Genomic DNA, 19,561 nt, shown 5'->3' with positions numbered 1-19,561 from the left:
GAGCTTTTTTAGTTGACAGTGGCTTCAAGGGGGCCATTGGATTTCTTAAATGGATTGGTATAAATGCTGATTTTGAGGCCTTGCAAGTAAGAGATGCTTGTGTTGCAAGCAAGCGCTACATGCCACTCACTACTCGCTTTAATTTGGCGTCCCTTGAAAACCAGCTTGGCTATAAGTTCCTCCACAAAGGTCTACTTCTGCAAGCCTTTATCCATCCTTCTTACAACAAGCATGGAGGAGGCTGCTACCAGGTATTTTTTTTTTGTTTCCATCTTATTTTTCGTTTCCCCCTTTGATATCCATCTATGGTAAAACAAAATTATCTATATTGGGGGTCTGCAGAGATTGGAGTTTCTTGGGGATGCTGTTCTGGACTATTTGATGACTTCCTATTTTTTCACAGTCTTCCCGAAACTGAAACCTGGTCAACTGACCGATTTAAGATCGCTGTCAGTAAATAATAAGGCGCTTGCAAATGTTGCTGTCAGTTTTTCGCTAGAGAGATTTCTATTTTGCGAATCTAATTATCTCCATGAAGCTATAAAGGATTATACCAACTTCCTCGCAGCGTCACCATTGGCAAGTGGACCATCTGAAGGTCCGAAATGCCCCAAGGTGCGTTTGGATTTCCCTTCCATATGCAGACAATATTTTTGCTGCTTCTATTTTGTATTTTAGTGTGTTTTGGTGGAACTTGTGGTAACTCGTTGGCGTTTTATTTAGAGCATGTCTTGTTTGATAATGGTAAAACAAATGCTCAATATAATGTGGATATATTAGTGGAAAAACTAATATAGTTATTTTATGCAGGTTCTTGGTGACTTGATAGAATCCTTTTTGGGGGCTGTTTTCCTCGACTGTGGGTTCAACTTGAATCATGTCTGGAGAATAATGCTATCAATTCTAGATCCAGTCAAAAACTTGTCTAACTTGCAGCTTAGTCCTGTGAAGGAACTGCTTGAAATTTGCCAGTCTTACAAGTGGGACCGGGAAATATCAGTGATGAAGAAGGATGGTGCTTGTTCTGTTGAATTAAAAGTGACCAAGAAAGGTTCTTGCCTTACAGCTTCTGCAACTGGTCGGAACAAAAGAGAGAGCACAAAAAAGGCTGCACAGCTGATGATTACAAATTTGAAGGTAATTTTTCAAAGAGTCAAAAGAAACTGTTGTGTCACGAATTTCTTCAATTGATGTGATGTATTTCTCTCTTGAGCTACCTAGTGTTCAATTTTGTAACTGGTTCGTCAAGAAATTCTTTGTGTGATTTATCCTCAGGCTCATGAGCACATAAAAACCTCCAATCCGTTGGAGGATGTTCTGAAGAATAGCTTCCGAAATGAAGCTACACTGATTGGCTACAATGAAGAGCCTATAGATGTTGTGGATCTTGATGGGCTGGACGTTGACAACCTGAAAATCCAAGAAACTTTTGACGAGGATCCTGAGACTGAGAGCAAGACTAGTGAAAAAAGCAGCTCATACATCATCAGACGAGTTCTCACTCAGGCACCATCTGAAAAAGAAGACAGCCTTACTCAAAAGACCATCAGAGAAGCAGGTATTTGGATGGACAACTTATAAGTTAATAGATTGGATATTAGGAGACTGTAAACTTAGTTCAGTATATACCTTGACTTGTTGATTTCTAACTCAACAGGTGGATCGAGTAGCAAAACCGCAAAATCCCTCTTGCACGAAACATGTGTTGCCAACTGTTGGAAGCCACCAAAATTTGAATGTTGTGAGGAGGAAGGACCAGGCCACCTGAAATCGTAAGTAAATTGATAACACACTGCTAGATCATTAAACTTAAGCGAGTTAGAAACTTCATCGAAAAAGGTCAGTTATTGGATTTAATGTCATCAACTGTGTGCATGTTGACAGATTCACCTATAAGGTAACCCTGGAAGTTGAAGATGCCCCAAATATGACATTGGAGTGTTATGGTGAAGCTAAACCAACTAAGAAATGTGCAGCAGAGCAGGCTGCTCAAGCTGCTATTTGGTGCCTCGAGCATTGTGGATTCCTTCGCTGATGATCTCGAGTGGCTATATCTCTGTTAGAAAGAGAGGTTACCGTAGGCATATAATTGTATCAAAACTACATATTAGCTTATATGATCGACTCATATAACGACACATAATTTCTAGAAAGTGGAAAACAATGTCTGGAGAAGGAGGTCTCAAGCTCTTAACAAAGACTGACCTTAGACCCGTAGATCTTGTAGCAAATAACTTTTGAGGCTCAGGTTTTCTTCGATTATTCTTCTAAATATAACTATGTGTTTCTACCCACAAAATTAGTTTACCGTCATCTCTCATGCATCAGATAGGATCCTATGTGATTTCAACTCCAACATATATGCAGTAAGCAATCTCCAACATATATGCAGTAAGCAATTGGGACTATAAAATGCAAATGAGAATGTTGAGATGGTGTGAAAATATTAGGATTTCGATGAAAAGTTGAACTTAAGAGTAGCTTCAGAAGGAGAAAGGAAAACAACCAACGACGAACTAGCGATATTTTATAGGCAAGATTTTGCTTGCAAGAGTGACATTGTGAAGATTGGAACAAATGAGAAGTGATTAATCTATACAAGAGAATGTACGAGAGAAACTTGTACTGGAGGAGATGAGATTGTTACAATCTCTTCACTCAACTCCAATCACAAGAAAGAGAAACTATCTGAGTGTGAAATAAATATAGAACAAGAAAAGTACAACTAAAATGTTGAGCAAGCTCTCATGTTTAACCACGTTATGAGACTCTGCAAGAGCATCCAAAACCATGTTTCTGTCATCAGTACTACTCCCTCTCCCTCTCACAACCTTCATCTCTGCCTCCACTCTCCGCTGTACCTCCAGTTCTATCTTCTCCATCTCCATGATGGCCATTGTTGCTGTTTCTTCAGCCATCTGAAGCCTTTGCTCTGCTTTCTTTTTCCATATCTCGAGCTCTATTGCTTTCTCTTTTGCCATAAGAGCTTCTTTGCAGGCAGCGTGGTACATGTCCATTGTCTCAGTCAGCTCTTTCTTCAGCCTTCTCTTCTCAGCCTCGGCCTCATCCATTGGTGGTAGTGCGGCAGCTAATGTACAGCTCTTTTCATCGGAAGGACTGTTTAGAGAGATCGAAATCTTGGACTTCTCATCATCCAGACCAGAGAATCTAGGAATCTCCAACATGTGTGGAGCCCCAAGTTTCTCATAGAAAGAGAGAACCGAACTATCTGTACTGATCCTGTCACTAATGTTCACGGTAGAATCTGTGTCAAAGGATGATAACTCCTCAAAGAAAACGTCGTCCTCTCTTGATAATGACCTGTGAAAATCCAAGAGAGCTTAACCAATTCAAGTCCATTAACAAGTTTAATCTCACGGCATAAACATGATGTTACGGTTTTTTATGGTAGATTACATCTCAGAGGGAGCCTCATCGGTGTTGCTGAGTGGTGACAATGGTGCAGTCCCTGAAGAAGGAGATGGCAATGCTTGAGGTAAAGGCCGAGTGGCTGACCGTACAGTTGATAGTCTTCCTTTTGATATGACTAAGACGCTGCAGAAGTCTGGAGCCCATCTCATCACATTACTTGGAATCTCATCAACCTTGAATAGCCTTCAAATCAATCAAAGATCATCCAAAACCATTCAGTACAAGGTTCTTGGGTTTATTATGCCAAATCAAAAAAAAAAAAAAAAAAATATCGACCTTGTAATGCTCTTCTTCAACGAGGCACCTAGCAAGAATGTAGAAATACAGTTCTGGCTAATAAATTCGATCAATGCCTTGGCCACATCCTGATCTTCAAGCAAAACGACTTCGCTTTGTATCTGAGAATAGACATGAATCAGAGAGGCAAGAAGAAGAAAGAAAGAAAGAAAAGATAAGCAAACGCCATACTTACATTTCGTCGCATACAAAGACAACGCATTGGAAGAAACTGAGTGTTTCGTTTATCACTGTGTTGTCTTTCAGACAATTCATCATCAGTAGAAGGTGCATTTGCATTTACAGCAGATTTTTGGATGACATGAACAAGTTTTACTGTTCCGCCTCGAGGTATATAATGTTCCACAGCCCATTTAAGAGCTTGGCAGCTTGTTTTGTCTCTGTCGACTGCAATAGCTATAGGCCCTTCCCTTATTTCATTTCTCTCCATAGTTTCTCTCAAATCCGAGATCATTGCCTCTCAAGAAATATGTAATACTGGCAAATTATGAACTGCGAAATTTAAAGACCCCATTCTGCAAATTTAAAGAAGGATGTAATGAACATGTCACTGGTTCTGGAGAAGAAAACATCCACATTTACCAGGAAGACAGAGGAATCTGAGTGGAGGCAATTATGAGATTTTGTAAAGACTTAAAAGAATAAACAAATGTTAACAAAAATAAAAAACTAAAGCCCTTCCACTTTGGGAGGAGAACCGTATCTAGCTAAAAATAGAACTGTTATCAACAAGTGAGATTGCAGGGAGAAAACTAACTCCAGGCGACCAAAATTTGTTGATTAATTAACAAATAACTAACAGCAGCAACATGAACAAATTATAGAAGAACGGCTGCCAGTTTTCGTTGCCCGTTCTGAAAAACAGATCTTGTTGGACCTGACGTCGAAGACACCACAAATACTATACTATCTATGTCACCAAAATACTAAACTATCTATGTCAAATTGGTTGGGAGGTGAAATTACTCACATTCTTGGAGTTTTCAATCATCAAAGGTGTTATTTTGGCATTGTGAATCAGCGATTCCAGAAAAATACGGTATCTTCAAGTGATGATGATGGATCAGTTAGGATGATCTTTCAGATTGATACAAAGTCCAAATTCCTCGATAGCCGTCTATCAAGGTATATATGTATCAACCACAGAGCCGAATGTAACAAGATCCAAAAACATATTCAAATATCCAAGATAGAGATCCCAAAACAAAGAACCGAGCTGGTAAAGGCGAGGGCATGAACGTTAAAAGGTGGTAATTGTGAGGGAGAGAAAGTCGTTATCAAGCATTCTTGAAAAAAATTTATGAAATATTAATTCTGTTGAATGGATAGTAGTAGGTGGATACGTGATTGGAAACAGCTCACAATGCCAATCACCTGTTGGTTTTGAAAATTTCTTCAGAGCATTCCATCTTCCTATAAGTAGGATAAGATTATACATTGGAGCACTAAGGAAGAGATTTCTCTTAAACAACACAGAACAAACCCATTTTTAACCAAAGCACGACAATGATCCTAAGTCCTATGGAAGACAAGCTCAAGCTCCAAAACACGTCAAAGTAGCCTTAAGACAAACCAAATTCACGACATTTATTCGCCTTACACACAAAGCGAATAAATGAAGAAGAAAAAAACTGGAATATTATGCAAGCATAATAAAATGGAATTATTGGTATTAAAACTCTAGACTTTAATCCAGAAAATGGTATACTTTATTATTTTTAATTGACTTATTGTTATTGTTATTTTTAATTTAGACTATGATAAGATTTTTGCATGAAAATCCCAAAAACATTGTATGTATAAATTATTTTTTAAATAAAAAAAATAAATCAAACTATGCGGATTATTGAGCTCTAATCCACATACATACATTACATACAGATACAGCCTTGTAGGTAGCGACTGATACGGGGCGCATGTTAGCCTCAGGCAAGAAGAAACAAACAAACAAGAAAACAAAACCATAAGAAAATCTCGGGGGCATCTTCTTTGTTATCTTAATTTCGTAAACCTACCCTTTGTCTTACCTCGATCTTCTCTGTCTCTCGCTCCTCTATCACCAACACTGTCAACAACACAAGGTTTCTCCGATTTTCTCAATTTCTCATTCAATCTGTTGGATTTCCAATATTTCTGTCTCGCGTCCTTCATTTAAACTGGAATTCTTTTTCTGGGATTTCACAATTTTTGTGTGGTAGAGGTTCTGACTCTGCTCTTCTTATCCATTGGAATTTCTTTGGGCTTTGAATATCTCTGTTTTGGTCTGAATCTACTTTGTAGGTTAAGTTTTTTGATGCTCTTCAATTTCTTAAGTATGAAATGTGTTTTGCGTCAATTCTCAGTATTTTTTCATTTGACTCATTGCGGTTCGTAGGTTATTGTGTTCCAATGAGCTCACTTGCAGAAAACAGATTCATGGGATTTGGGAAATTGGGTTTCGTTCTTAGCTTATAAAGATGCGTTTGAAGGCTTTGCCACTATTTCCCTACACGACTTTATGTAAAACAAGTGTTTTGCAGCTGTGTTAGCCTTTAGCCTTTTGTAGTTCCTGCATATCATCTTAGCTAGCTCGGCGTTGACTTCTTTGTTGTTTACCATTTGAACAAGATTGCTACTTTGGCTGAGACGAAATGTTACCAATTAGCCTCTAAAACATCTCTTTGTTGTGTTTGTTGTGCAGGTAGAATGAAAGGCTTCAAAGACTGGGTTTTTGCTCTGACTAACTCGATGGCATCGTCTAGACCACTTATGGGAAGTGACCCTTTTTTCCGTGAGAATGAAGAACAGGATAACCAGTGTATGATATCTCTCTTCTTTCCTCATATCCTTTGTTGGTCTCCTGAACGATGAGTGGTGCGGATGATATATGGGTTCATATTTTACAAGGCACTTCCTGTGGTTTACTTTAATTTGGTTTAATTTGCTATGTTCATTGCTTTTTAGAATTGAATTGAACTTTGCTTTCTGATACTTTAGCCAAATTGATTTACTTGATCCTTCTCAAAAGTCTCCCTTCTTGCTGTTTCTATGTTTTCTTTGACTAATAGCTTTCAATTTTTATTTTCAGCTCAAGCCCCTGTTTTACCAGAACCAGTGGCACGCTCGGAAACACCATGTTCAACCAGTGGTGATGTAGAAATTCAGCTTCCTCTTTCTCAGCAGCAAGTTCCGCTTGAAAGCTTGTACCAGTCAAGTTTTGATCTTAACGAGAAGAAACATAATCCACTAGCAAGGATCGGTGACCTCCAAGTACAGTTTTTACGCCTTGTTCAAAGGTTTGGGCAGTCACAGAGTAATATTCTAGTCTCCAAGGTTTTGTATCGGGTACACCTTGCAATGCTGATACGAGCTGAGGAATCTGAACTGAAAACAGTAAAACTTAGGCAAGATAGGGCCAAAGCTCTAGCAAGGGAGCAAGAATCACGTGGCATACCGGAATTGGATTTCTCACTTCGAATCCTCGTCCTGGGGAAAACAGGTGTTGGCAAGAGTGCAACCATAAACTCTATTTTTGGTCAGTCCAAAAGTGAAACTGATGCTTTCCGACCGACCACAGATCGGATAGAAGAGGTTATGGGAACTGTTAGTGGAGTTAAAGTAACCTTTATTGACACCCCTGGTTTTCAGCCACCTTCAGCTTCTAGCACAAGAAAAAATCGAAAGATTCTGCTCTCTATCAAGAGATACGTTAAGAAGCGTCCGCCTGATGTAGTTCTTTACTTGGATCGCCTTGATATGATCGACATGCGATATAGTGATTTCCCTCTCCTGAAGCTTATATCTGAAATCCTGGGTGCAGCTATATGGTTAAACACGATACTTGTAATGACGCATTCTTCAATTGCTTCAGAAGGGCGTAATGGACAATCTGTGAACTACGAGACATATGTTGGCCAACGCATGGATGTGGTTCAGCACTATATACATCAGGCTGTGTCTGATACGAAACTAGAAAACCCTGTGCTGTTAGTTGAGAATCATCCAAGCTGTAAAAAGAATCCTGCGGGAGAGCATGTTCTTCCAAACGGACTGGTATGGAAGCCTCAGTTTATGTTTTTGTGCGTTTGTACCAAAGTTCTTGGCGATGTCCAATCTCTACTGAGATTTCGTGACAGCATTGGCCTGGGACAGCCAATCAGTACCCGGACAGCTTCCCTTCCTCATCTTCTTACACTTTTTCTGCGCCGTCGCTTATCATCAGGTGCAGATGAAGCAGAGAAAGAGATAGACGAGCTTCTGAGTTCGGAATTAGAGGAGGAAGATGAGTATGACCAGTTGCCTGCAATCCGGATCCTTGGGAAATCCCGGTTTGAGAAGCTGTCAAAGTCTCAGAAGAAAGAGTATCTCGATGAGCTTGATTACAGGGAAACCCTTTATCTGAAGAAACAATTGAAGGAAGAATGTCGAAGAAGACGAGATGAAAAGCTTGTTGAAGAGGAAAATGTCAACAATGACACTGAACAAAGTGACCAAGCAGCTGTTCCACTGCCTGACATGGCGGGTCCAGACAGTTTTGATTCAGATTTTCCGGCACACAGATACCGATGCATTGTGACAAGTGACCAGTGGCTGGTTAGACCTGTCTATGATCCCCAAGGTTGGGATCGCGATGTGGGTTTTGATGGAATAAATATTGAGACAGCTGCAAAAGTTAAAAGGAATCTATTTGCTTCAGCTACAGGACAGGTGAGCAGGGACAAGCAACGTTTCACCATCCAATCTGAGACAAATGCAGCGTATACTACAGACTCTAGAGAACAGACATTCTCTGTAGCTGTTGACCTCCAATCATCAGGGGAAGATCTGGTCTACTCGTTTCAAGGAGGCACAAAGCTAAAAACTTTTAAGCACAACACAACCGATCTTGGAGTCGCTTTGACATCTTTTGGTGGGAAGTACTACATGGGCGGAAAGCTTGAGGATACCTTATTGGTTGGGAAGAGGGTGAAGTTAACGGTGAATGCAGGTCAGATGAAGGGTTCAGGGCAAACAGCACATGGCGGGAGCTTTGAAGCTTGTATCAGAGGGAGCGATTACCCGGTCAGAAACGAGCAAATCGGCCTTACAATGACAGCTCTGTCTTTCAACCAAGAGCTTGTCTTGAACTGGGGTTTACAGACTCAGCTTAGACCAAACAGGGATACGAACATAGACGTCAACATAAACATGAACAATAGGAAAATGGGGAAGATAAACGTGAAACTTAATAGCTCTGAGCACTGGGAGATTGCATTGATCTCAGCGTTTACGATTTTCAAGGCTTTACTACGGCGGAAGAAAGTTGTGAGTGAAATTACTAAGGAAAATGAAGAAGAGTTGTGAGTTTACTTCTTCTTTTTTCCTGATTTCCCTCTAAAATTAGGTCAAGAAAATATATTTTGGACATGAATAGATAACCGATGTGTACAAGAGATGTTTGGAAGACAAAACAGGAATCACATTCTCATCTCCTTCCATTGTTTTATGTTATACTCTCGTTTTGTTGGTCTAGTGTGATGTTTAGGTGGAATAGCCTTTGGCTCTCAATTATGCTGTAAAAAGCTGAATCTTTAAAGTAGAAGAGTTTCCGTGAATAAGATTTGTTAAACGGTTCGGCTGTAGATCTGAAACAAAGATCGAAGGAACGGTTTCAATTTACCCGTTTATTATACATGCAACTTTGAAGGAATAAGTTATGTTCTTACTATTCGAAAATCCCTAAAAAATTACTGTCCCTAAAAAAATTACTGTCCCTTGTGCTTGAGCTTAGTGAAAAGATCATCGCGATCTCTTTTTTTTTTTTTTTTTTTTTTGATATGATTTAACTGGGAAAACTCACATTATTGTATTACCTCATTTTTTAAGGAGAAGCTATAATTTTAGTTGACTGATCATGCTCGAGATACATGTTATTTAGTTTCGATTTCTAGAGTTTTTCGGTGGCACTTGTATTGTACTTGAATCAAGAGGAAAAGATTAGCCAGCACTTGAGACTCACTCCTAACGAAAGACAGTGTTCGACCCTCAGCCCAACCAAGACAAGTTTTGGACTAGACCTCTAAATATGTAGTAGTGTACTAGTAGAAGCTTTCATTTAAGCCAAAAAAGAAGTGTAGATTAGTGTCGCAGTGAAAATAGCATCATTATAGAGTTTTACAATGAAACATTTTCAGAAATTAGAGAATTGTGTGTTGAATTATGACGGGCCCAAGTAATTTATATGGGCCATTGAGTAACAGGCCTTTAAAAGGTTGACTACTAGGGTTTTTTCTTAGAGACGGATACTCCATTTAAATACCTCTTCGTCTTCAATTCTCACCCTCGGCGCTTAATCACTCGGAGAAACCCTAAGAGGCTACCATGGGTACCAACGTTTTCTTCTCGATTTCACTATCCGATGGATCTCTTTCCTTCTTATCAATCTTTAGTATTGAATGTCTTGGTGCTATTATCTCATATGGAACCTCATTTTTGTAGGTATTTCTCGTGACTCCATCCACAAGAGGCGTGCTACGGGAGGCAAGCAGAAGCAATGGAGGAAGAAGCGAAAGTGAGTTTACATATTCAGATCTCTTTCGATATATTGTCTTTTATGCTGTGTTTACAAACGTTTAAGAATCTGTTAAACGAGGAACTAGAAAACATAAAGCTTAAATACATGCGATGTTGTGTTCTGTGAATCCGTGTGTTTGTCTTGATTGATCCGTCCTCTTATATTTTGTTCCATTTCCTATTTCATTTAAAGAAATCTTCCCAGGCAATAGATAAATGTTATTATAAAGCTTAAATCACTTGGAATTTCGACTTATAATCTCGAAGGTGTAATGTTGGGCGAAGTATTTATAGAGAATATATTATAAAGTTCATCATATGCTACTCTAATTGCTGAAACGTCGTCTTGATGTTTTTCTCTTATAGTGGCTTGTTTGTTTAATTGGTCCTCTTATGTCTACAAATCTTGAGCTTCTGATTCATTATACCTTCGAGTCTTTGTTAGGACACTTCTGGTTTTTGAAGTTTGTGTTTTGGTTGATGAAGGTATGAAATGGGAAGGCAGCCTGCCAACACCAAGTTATCGAGCAACAAAACGGTCAGAAGAATCAGGGTTCGTGGAGGTAATGTGAAGTGGCGTGCCTTGAGACTTGATACCGGTAACTACTCCTGGGGAAGTGAAGCCGTTACCCGCAAGACCAGAGTCCTTGATGTGGTCTACAATGCATCCAACAACGAGTTGGTCCGTACAAAAACTCTTGTCAAGAGTGCTATTGTACAGGTGGATGCTGCTCCCTTCAAGCAGTGGTATCTCCAGCACTATGGTGTTGAGGTTGGTCGCAAGAAGAAGAATGCTGGTGCCTCCACCAAGAAGGAAGGAGAGGTGAGACCATTGTTATCTGTTGGTCAATCTATTCGTTGACTTGTATGATATCTGAGTCTGAAGTATTGATTCTCATTTGCTATTTTTTATCTGTAACTTAATATGTTAAACTTATAGTTGTAGCATTGGAGCGAAGCTTATGATACTATTTGTTGTTTACTATATAGGATACTGAAGATGCTCCAGCCGCAGCTGCTGCTACACCTGAGGAGACCAAAAAGAGCAACCATGTCCTGAGAAAGATTGAGCAACGTCAAGAGGGTCGCAGTCTTGATTCCCATATTGAGGACCAGTTTGCAAGCGGTCGTTTGTTGGCTTGTATCTCGTCAAGGCCTGGTCAATGCGGGCGTGCTGATGGGTATTCATTTCTTACCTCTTGATTCATTTTGTCTTGTTTGAAATCCCCCATTAGTTCACTTTTGTTCATTGTCTTTTTCTTGTGAAATTTTGTGCAGATACATTCTGGAAGGTAAAGAGCTAGAGTTCTACCAGAAGAAGATCCAGAAGAAGAAGGGAAAGGGTGCTGCTTAGACGTCGATCTTCTTTTCTTGAACTTCAAACATGTTTTGAATTTTCAGTTTCATTTGTATGAGAACCTATGTTTTTGGATTAGCTTGCTATGGAATTTCATAAACTCCTATCAGTATTACGCTGCCATGGTTTTGTCTCGGATTTTTTTTAATATTGAAATTATAATCACCTATCGCACTATTCTTTCAAACTATTATCAAATTGCGTTGATTCGGTCAGGGCTTCTAATTGGCCTGTTCATATATCTTCAATTAAAAACAGAAAGCTAACAGAAGCAGCCACCAACCAAATAAGGTTTGGTGATGGTGATGTTGTCTTGTTACAATTTTTTTAATTATGAGCAAGGACTAAAGAGAGAAAGTTTGTTAAAAATGTAACTCGATTATCAACGTTGTATATCTCTTTCCTGTCATTATTAATTACGCGCTATTACAACACGTCATTCAGTTTGTTAATTAGAAAATGAGCCCACATATGACAATTAACAAACATTGAATCATTTGTTTAACTCAGATATCAATGTTTGTACTCGGTGTATTACATAATTAACATGATGCAAATAACGCGGTTTTTTTCGATATATCATAGAATCATAACATATATGTAGTTAGCAAATAAAATTACATTCCAAAATTATGCTCCGTTTTTTTTGTCATATCTATCACCGGGTCTCTCATGTTGTCATCGGAAATTCATATTTTGTTTAAAAAAGTGAGAATAATTAGTTTAACATGGTATACACTATACAGACGTTTACATTATAAAATATGTTGTGTGAACCAAAAATGATCCTTATCAGTATGATTTAAAATGAATGATAAGAAGGGAATAAAAAGGCTGTCAATTGTCAAGTACCTAATTTTTTATTTTTTCCTAAATTTTGCACTGTCTAGCTCTAATCTAATAAAAAACAAAGTTTTATTTGGAAGAAAGATATTTTCTTTGACAGTTTTTTTTTACAATATTAAAAAAACTAAAAAGAATAAGTGTAAATAAATAAAAAAATGAAAAAAAAGCAGAGATTTGAGCCGTTCGAAACGGATGCGTGTCCTGTGACCTGTGTATCGTCACTAACCCCACACTCCAGCTGAGTGTTTGTCGCCTATCGATCAAAAGGTACGAGATAACCAACCAATTACTCAATCCCTATTCCATCACCAGAAGTAACCAAACGATCTTCCCAGAGATGGCCGGGAACGATTGGGTCAACAGTTACTTGGAGGCGATTCTCGACGTCGGCCAGCCGCTCGACGATGCTCGCCCTTCGCTTCTTCTCAGGGAGAGAGGCCGATTCACTCCCAGCCGTTACTTCGTCGAGGAAGTCATCACTGGATTCGATGAGACTGATCTTCACAGATCCTGGGTCAAGGTACGTACCACCAGTCTGTTTTTTTTTGTGTGTGTGTGTGTTTAGGCAGGGTTCATGATCGTTTTTTTCTTTTAGGCCGTCGCTACGAGAAGTCCCCAGGAGAGGAACACAAGATTGGAGAATATGTGCTGGAGGATCTGGAATCTCGCTCGTCAAAAGAAGCAGGTCCTTTTCTTCTTCGCTTAGATTCAAATTTAGCAGACTGTTCTATTGAATTGTCCATTTTTCCCTCTTTTTTTTCTTTATCATAACTTTAAGAAAGCGAGTTTCATTCTTTCGGAAAACTGATCTGGCATCAGCACGACTGAAGCTTGACTTTGATCTAAATGTTTGACTCTCAAGTCATTTTTAAAAAAATTAATTTCGTTCTCCTCTTATTTGAACCTTTTCAAATTGTTCCTGCTTGCATTATGCATTCTCTTTTTTAAAGAAAAAGAGGATAAAGAAAGTACATAACGTAAGAAGAACTATAAGAGAAAAGAGGAAAAGTGTATTTGCGTTTCTAGTCGCTTTAAACTGATCTTGCTTGAATTTAGCATAAAATTACTTTAAGTAGCTTTCCTGTCTGCCTTTGGGAGCTGGAGAATTGCTGACCCTAACACATGATTTGCGACCTTGGATCGTTTGAGTTATGAAATAGCTATGAACTTGATGTGGTACTTTGTGCTTGTGATTTCCCCACAGGATAGGTCAGAATTTCTGCTGTTGGAACGTTAACATCTTAAAAGTATTGACTACTCATGTTTTGTCGGCCCATTCTTATGTCTGTGCAGCATGAGGAAAAGGAAGCACAGAGGCTGGCTAAGCGCCGGCTTGAGCGTGAGAGAGGTCGCAGGGAGGCAACAGCTGATATGTCCGAGGAGTTTTCCGAGGGAGAGAAAGGAGATATCGTCAGTGATGTATCAACTCATGGCCCCAAAAGCAGGTTGCCCAGGATTAATTCTGCTGAGTCGATGGAGTTATGGGCAAGCCAGCAGAAGGGAAATAAGCTGTATCTTGTTTTGATAAGGTATGTGCTCAAAGTCTGCTCTCTAGGCCTTGTTTTTCATATGTACATTTTTACTTGGCAAAATCAAGTTATAGTTAGGCTTACCTTCTTGAACCTGATTTAGCATATAATGCAACTGATCTGCCGATTGAGAATTTACAAGGATAGTGATGGAAAGTATTAGTAGTGTTCTTTTGTGATAGTTGTTTAACATTCAGTATGCATGCAGTCTTCATGGTCTCATACGTGGTGAAAACATGGAGCTCGGCCGCGATTCTGATACCGGTGGCCAGGTAATGATACGGATAATTTGAGTGACTATGTAATGTTGTATAAGGTTAGGCTAGTCCTCCTCACTCTGCTTCTTACGTTACAGGTTAAATATGTTGTGGAACTTGCACGGGCTTTGGGATCAATGCCAGGAGTTTATAGGGTTGACTTGCTTACCAGGCAAGTGTCTTCACCAGATGTTGACTGGAGTTATGGCGAACCGACGGAAATGCTGACTCCTAGAGATTCTGAAGATCTCTCAGATGAGATGGGGGAGAGTAGCGGCGCTTATATTGTGAGGATACCATTTGGTCCAAAGGAGAAGTATATTCCTAAAGAACTTCTATGGCCTCACATTGCTGAATTTGTTGATGGTGCTATGAACCACATCATGCAAATGTCCAATGTTCTCGGTGAACAAGTTGGTGGTGGGAAGCCCATTTGGCCTTCTGCTATCCATGGACACTATGCTGACGCTGGTGACGCTGCTGCTTTGCTGTCAGGTGCGCTAAATGTGCCTATGATTCTTACTGGCCATTCACTCGGTCGAGATAAATTGGAGCAGCTTTTGAAACAAGGTCGCCTCTCAAAAGAAGAAATAAATTCAACTTACAAGATTATGCGCCGAATAGAGGGTGAGGAATTATCTCTTGATGTTTCTGAAATGGTAATAACTAGCACACGGCAGGAGATAGATGAGCAATGGAGACTTTATGATGGCTTTGATCCCATATTGGAGCGCAAATTGCGAGCAAGGATCAAACGAAATGTGAGCTGCTATGGACGGTTCATGCCTCGCATGGTTGTAAGTAACTTAAACCCTAGCTATTTTCGTGATCATTGACCATTGACAGACTGAAATATACTTTACAAAGTGGAAATTTTAGTGCTACGAACACAGTAGATTGTTGGTTAATACTCTATTATTCTGTAAAAAAAATCATGCTTACCGAGAGCTTGATTATTATTTATTAATGTCAGTTTTAATCTTTGTATTACATCCGCGTGTTGCTTTAGGATGGTTGACAAAAAAAAAATGTCTCAGGTGGGAGAATGCTTTTTCTTGCCTTATTAGAATTTTTACGTGTAGCCTTCTGACTCTTCTGTAGTATCATAAAAATATTTTCTGTTTATTTATTTTTGCTTCAGAAAATCCCACCTGGGATGGAGTTCAATCATATTGTCCCACATGATGGTGATATGGAAGACGCAGATGGGAATGAGGAACATCCAACTTCTCGAGATCCACCAATATGGGCGGAGGTTCTTGCTTGAAATTAGCATCTACATCACATTTATTTGCTTCTTCTCATTATCTTTCTGTCAAGCAGTTTACTCGAGCTCCAAATTCTGTATGTGATGCAGATAATGCGTTTCTTTTCAAATTCCCGAAAGCCTATGATACTTGCGCTTGCGAGGCCCGACCCAAAAAAGAATATCACGACTTTAGTGAAGGCATTTGGAGAATGTCGTCCATTGAGAGAGCTTGCTAACCTGGTATGTCTATGTCATATATAGGGACTTTAGACATTTCTCTAACACTTTGCTTGTTTGTTTTATGTTTCTGTTTGATCACCATTTTGTTTTCCTTATCTTCCATATTTCTGGTTTTCAGGCACTTATTATGGGTAACCGTGATGGGATTGATGAAATGTCTAGCACGAGTTCTTCTGTTCTCCTTTCTGTTCTGAAGCTAATTGACAAGTATGATCTGTACGGTCAAGTTGCGTACCCTAAACACCACAAACAGTCAGATGTTCCCGATATATATCGCCTAGCTGCAAAGTCAAAGGTACTCTTTGTAGATTATGTCTCACAATTCAGACAACTTAGGATTTATAAACTTAGTTGACGTTCTTCAGCTTTAACCTAAGCTCATAAAATTAAGTTCATTATGACTGTGTCATGATACTTTAATCAAGATCATTAGATGTATTGTCGCATTAAGTTTTTTTACCTGTTCACCATGAAAACAAGTCTAACACTTGATCTGTCGGGTTTTTTCATCCACAAGGAAATATTTCATTTCCAAATATTGTCAACTGCTGCTATTATGATGCTACCATATGTTTGCTTCAACTGTTTGACATTACTCAGGATGCTTCTGGCCATTCTTCTCTTTAGTTGATTTATTATTCTGTGGAATTTCTGCAGGGTGTTTTCATTAATCCAGCTTTCATTGAACCATTTGGACTTACTCTAATTGAGGTATTTTATTTTCCTTTTATTGTCAAATGTGTTTGTTTCCTGACTCATTCTTGTCATTTTAGTAAAATGTGTTTCTTATTTTTCCTCTAGGCTGCCGCCCATGGTTTGCCAATGGTTGCTACAAAAAATGGTGGTCCCGTAGATATACACCGGGTATGTATTGTTACGATAAATCTTGGAAGTCCTCAAGACTATGACATACCTTCTTGTTTGTTCTAAAATGTACCTTGGAGATTTTCTTCTAGGTCCTGGACAATGGCCTTCTTGTGGATCCGCATGATCAGCAATCTATTTCGGACGCTCTTCTTAAGCTTGTTGCTGATAAGCACCTATGGTCAAAGTGTCGGCAGAACGGGTTGAAGAACATTCACCAATTCTCGTGGCCAGAGCATTGCAAAACTTATCTATCTCGCATAACCAGCTTCAAACCAAGACATCCGCAATGGCAAAGTGATGATGGCGGTGATAATTCAGAACCTGAGTCACCCAGTGATTCTTTGAGAGATATACAGGATATATCCTTGAACTTGAGGTTTTCATTTGACGGAAGTGGGAACGATAATTCCATGAATCCAGAAGGGAGCTCCATGGACAGGAAGAGCAAAATCGAAGCTGCAGTCCTAAATTGGTCTAAAGGCAAAGATAGTCGCAAAATGGGATCACTGGAGAGGTTAGAGGTTAACTCGGGAAAATTCCCGGCGGTGCGGAGAAGGAAGTTTATTGTTGTTATTGCTCTTGATTTTGATGGGGAAAAAGACACACTAGAGGCTACAAGAAGGATTCTAGAAGCGGTTGAAAAGGAAAGAGCCGAAGGATCTGTTGGGTTCATATTGTCAACATCTCTAACAATCTCTGAGATACAGTCTTTCTTGGTGTCAGGGGGCTTAAACCCTAATGATTTCGACGCCTTCATATGCAACAGCGGGAGCGATCTCTACTACACATCTCTTAACTCAGAAGATGGTCCTTTCGTCGTTGACTTTTACTACCACTCTCACGTGGAATATCGCTGGGGTGGTGAAGGGCTGAGGAAGACTTTGATCCGTTGGGCGTCTTCAGTTAACGATAAAAGATCTGAAAATGACGAGCAGATAGTCACTCTTGCTGAACATCTTTCCACCGACTACTGCTACACCTTTGCAGTAAAAAAGCCTGCAGCGGTAAATTTTATTCAGGCACACACCATTCATTATTAAGAACATCTTCTTGGATCTACTTAGCTTTCCGTTAAGTCGTTTGTTTTTGGTTTTTTATTCCCAGGTACCTCCGGTGAGAGAACTCCGAAAGCTGCTGAGAATCCAGGCGTTGCGCTGTCATGTCGTTTATAGTCAGAACGGCACTCGAATAAACGTAATACCGGTGCTGGCTTCTCGTATTCAAGCCCTGAGGTAAGTATATCTTAAGTACAAAACTTGTGGTACAGCTAAAATAACTATGGTTTCCATTTCTAAGAATTGCCCTTGCCGTTCCGGTTATGGTGAACCAGGTATCTGTTTGTTCGGTGGGGCATTGACTTGGCGAAAATGGTGGTGTTCGTGGGCGAATCAGGTGACACTGATTACGAAGGATTGCTCGGAGGGCTTCACAAGAGCGTTGTTCTAGAGGGAGTGTCGTGCAGCGCAAGCAACGCCTTGCACACTAACCGGAGCTATCCTCTCACTGACGTGATCTCCTTAGAGAGCAACAACGTGGTTCACGCGCCCGTAGATTCGAACGTTCGTGATGCGCTGAAGAAACTAGAGCTTCTCAAAGACTGAAACTCCGAAACAAGACGAGCACAAATGTCCAATCATCAATGGTTGGGTACCAAATGCGAACTATCTTTTTCATAAGACCACATGGTTTGGTTTCCTTATTACTTCTTCGTACATAAGCTGCCGGAAATACCGAACTCTTCGTATGGTTGTCTTTTTGACACCTACCGGATCTACTTAATTTATGCAAGTATTTTAATAATAAAAAGAGAAGATTCCGGTATTTAATCAACAGAAAAATAAAGAAAACCATTTCTTTAATTTTTTTTTTTTTTTTTTTTGCATCAATTAGGCAAACACATGGCAGTTATCCTAAATTAAAGCTTACTAAAGATGTTGAGCTAGTAGTCTTTTAAAGCTACTCTCATTTTCTTCTCAACCATATTTAACAAAGACATTGTTATGATAACCTATTAGTAAAATTAGACACGTAGAGATTGCGTACCTGATTTGGGTTTTTTGGGGTGTTTCTTGAGTCACCTCTTTTGGGAAACTTGGACGTCCGATTAGCCGTTCCTTATTCCTGCTTTCCCCAAACGGCTAAGCAAACACAAATCTTACACGACCGTAAGCAGGAACCATGACCATTATCTAGAATTCTAGATAATCAAATTGTCAAACGTAAATGGCCAAAAGAACAAAAATTCAAATACAGCTACATAAACAGCATATATATCACGCAATATAAGTATATTACATGTTACATAGTTTTATGATTCCTTGTAAATATATTTTTAGCAGCCCTTTCATTTAGTTGTTTCTAAATAATTAGAGCTTTGAAAACTCTAGAAGTTTAAGTCCTTTTTCTAGTGGCAACTAATTGAAAATGACACTAATGTCTCAAATTTATTTTTATTCGGATATAGGTTTAATATCTCGCAGTTTTGCAACAAATTTCATCTAAAAATTAAAATCACTCAATGATTTTGACCTTAAGTGATGTTCCATCTACTCTTTTTTTGTTTGTTTTACATTACAACATATAATCTAAAAAGCAAGATGTGAAATGCTGCTTGTATGTTTCTATAATCATTGTCAACCAACTGATTATAAAAGATATCACACTTATTCTCCTGTCTGTCAGTTAATAACTCATAAGTACATTTCATTATGTTGGTATCCTAATATCCTATATGTTTGAAAGTTTTAGTTACAAAAAAAAACTAAAATTTCAAAATTTATATTCTGATGTTATTTCACTAGATGTCAAAATAATTTTTTTGCAAATGTTCGAGAATATTGTATATTTAAAGCCAAGTAAACCTTTGAGAGATCTTAATTCAGGCATAATTTATTGTTGAATGAAGCGTAGCTAGTGAAATTTTACTGTTCTAAATTATTAACCTTAACCTTATTTC

General features: G+C 39.0%; 5 protein-coding genes across 6 annotated transcripts in view; 4 read left to right on the top strand and 1 right to left on the bottom strand.

Moving 5' to 3' along the window:
* Positions 1 to 2,294, top strand: part of LOC18018451 (dicer-like protein 4) — a 9,836-nt gene extending 7,542 nt beyond the window's left edge. The window contains 6 exon segments of the mRNA XM_024155765.1: positions 1 to 251; positions 343 to 615; positions 811 to 1,137; positions 1,276 to 1,558; positions 1,658 to 1,772; positions 1,885 to 2,294. The exon segment at positions 1 to 251 is cut by the window's left edge and continues 87 nt beyond it. Of these exon segments, the coding sequence (XP_024011533.1) occupies positions 1 to 251; positions 343 to 615; positions 811 to 1,137; positions 1,276 to 1,558; positions 1,658 to 1,772; positions 1,885 to 2,035 (1,400 nt within the window). The 3' untranslated portion in view covers positions 2,036 to 2,294.
* A 390-nt stretch (positions 2,295 to 2,684) lies between these two features.
* LOC18018449 (U-box domain-containing protein 51) lies at positions 2,685 to 4,159 on the bottom strand. The gene is made up of 4 exons (XM_006400536.1): positions 3,905 to 4,159; positions 3,709 to 3,830; positions 3,418 to 3,615; positions 2,685 to 3,321 (listed from the first exon to the last, which is right to left on the bottom strand). Exons 1-4 carry the CDS (start codon positions 4,157 to 4,159, stop codon positions 2,685 to 2,687), a joined length of 1,212 nt encoding a protein of 403 aa, XP_006400599.1.
* Positions 4,160 to 5,681: 1,522 nt separating this feature from the next.
* On the top strand, positions 5,682 to 9,323 carry LOC18018448 (translocase of chloroplast 90, chloroplastic). 2 transcript variants are annotated; one of them, XM_006400535.2, is made up of 3 exons: positions 5,682 to 5,810; positions 6,410 to 6,526; positions 6,797 to 9,323. In XM_006400535.2, exons 2-3 carry the CDS (start codon positions 6,415 to 6,417, stop codon positions 9,049 to 9,051), a joined length of 2,367 nt encoding a protein of 788 aa, XP_006400598.1. In that variant the 5' UTR covers positions 5,682 to 5,810; positions 6,410 to 6,414; the 3' UTR covers positions 9,052 to 9,323. The 2 variants fall into 2 exon arrangements, with proteins under 2 accessions (XP_006400598.1, XP_024011626.1); XM_024155858.1 differs by lacking the exon at positions 5,682 to 5,810 and adding an exon at positions 5,902 to 5,923.
* Positions 9,324 to 9,981: 658 nt separating this feature from the next.
* On the top strand, positions 9,982 to 11,784 carry LOC18018447 (40S ribosomal protein S8-1). The gene is made up of 5 exons (XM_006400534.2): positions 9,982 to 10,072; positions 10,186 to 10,258; positions 10,747 to 11,083; positions 11,251 to 11,441; positions 11,539 to 11,784. The coding sequence occupies exons 1-5, from the start codon at positions 10,069 to 10,071 to the stop codon at positions 11,612 to 11,614; spliced, it is 681 nt and encodes a 226-aa protein (XP_006400597.1). The 5' UTR covers positions 9,982 to 10,068; the 3' UTR covers positions 11,615 to 11,784.
* An 863-nt stretch (positions 11,785 to 12,647) lies between these two features.
* LOC18018446 (sucrose-phosphate synthase 1) lies at positions 12,648 to 18,442 on the top strand. The gene is made up of 13 exons (XM_006400532.2): positions 12,648 to 12,983; positions 13,059 to 13,148; positions 13,757 to 13,992; positions 14,201 to 14,264; positions 14,348 to 15,046; positions 15,391 to 15,504; positions 15,607 to 15,738; positions 15,857 to 16,033; positions 16,396 to 16,449; positions 16,540 to 16,602; positions 16,695 to 17,609; positions 17,710 to 17,837; positions 17,936 to 18,442. The coding sequence occupies exons 1-13, from the start codon at positions 12,801 to 12,803 to the stop codon at positions 18,204 to 18,206; spliced, it is 3,126 nt and encodes a 1,041-aa protein (XP_006400595.1). The 5' UTR covers positions 12,648 to 12,800; the 3' UTR covers positions 18,207 to 18,442.
* Positions 18,443 to 19,561: the final 1,119 nt, after the last annotated feature.

Source organism: Eutrema salsugineum, unplaced genomic scaffold (genome assembly GCF_000478725.1).
Source record: "Eutrema salsugineum unplaced genomic scaffold, Eutsalg1_0 scaffold_2, whole genome shotgun sequence".
Lineage (NCBI taxonomy): Eukaryota > Viridiplantae > Streptophyta > Magnoliopsida > Brassicales > Brassicaceae > Eutrema > Eutrema salsugineum.
The sequence above is the reverse complement of the archived record's forward strand: the minus strand, read 5'-3'. Positions and strand labels throughout refer to the sequence as shown.

What these genes read in the sequence shown, in the direction of transcription:
- LOC18018449 (XM_006400536.1), bottom strand. Translation starts at nt 4,159, where the DNA reads ATGGAGAGAAATGAAATAAGGGAAGGGCCTATAGCTATTGCAGTCGAC. An exon ending in GTCTTTGTATGCGACGAAAT is followed by an intron (nt 3,831 to 3,904) that starts GTAAGTATGGCG and finishes GTCTATTCTCAG; the next exon opens with ATACAAAGCGAAGTCGTTTT. An exon ending in GATGAGGCTCCCTCTGAGAT is followed by an intron (nt 3,322 to 3,417) that starts GTAATCTACCAT and finishes GGATTTTCACAG; the next exon opens with GTCATTATCAAGAGAGGACG.
- LOC18018448 (XM_006400535.2), top strand. Translation starts at nt 6,415, where the DNA reads ATGAAAGGCTTCAAAGACTGGGTTTTTGCTCTGACTAACTCGATGGCA. An exon ending in TGAAGAACAGGATAACCAGT is followed by an intron (nt 6,527 to 6,796) that starts GTATGATATCTC and finishes TTTTATTTTCAG; the next exon opens with CTCAAGCCCCTGTTTTACCA.
- LOC18018447 (XM_006400534.2), top strand. An exon ending in CCACCAAGAAGGAAGGAGAG is followed by an intron (nt 11,084 to 11,250) that starts GTGAGACCATTG and finishes TTTACTATATAG; the next exon opens with GATACTGAAGATGCTCCAGC. An exon ending in CAATGCGGGCGTGCTGATGG is followed by an intron (nt 11,442 to 11,538) that starts GTATTCATTTCT and finishes AATTTTGTGCAG; the next exon opens with ATACATTCTGGAAGGTAAAG.
- LOC18018446 (XM_006400532.2), top strand. Translation starts at nt 12,801, where the DNA reads ATGGCCGGGAACGATTGGGTCAACAGTTACTTGGAGGCGATTCTCGAC. An exon ending in ATCCACCAATATGGGCGGAG is followed by an intron (nt 15,505 to 15,606) that starts GTTCTTGCTTGA and finishes TATGTGATGCAG; the next exon opens with ATAATGCGTTTCTTTTCAAA. An exon ending in GTCCCGTAGATATACACCGG is followed by an intron (nt 16,603 to 16,694) that starts GTATGTATTGTT and finishes ATTTTCTTCTAG; the next exon opens with GTCCTGGACAATGGCCTTCT.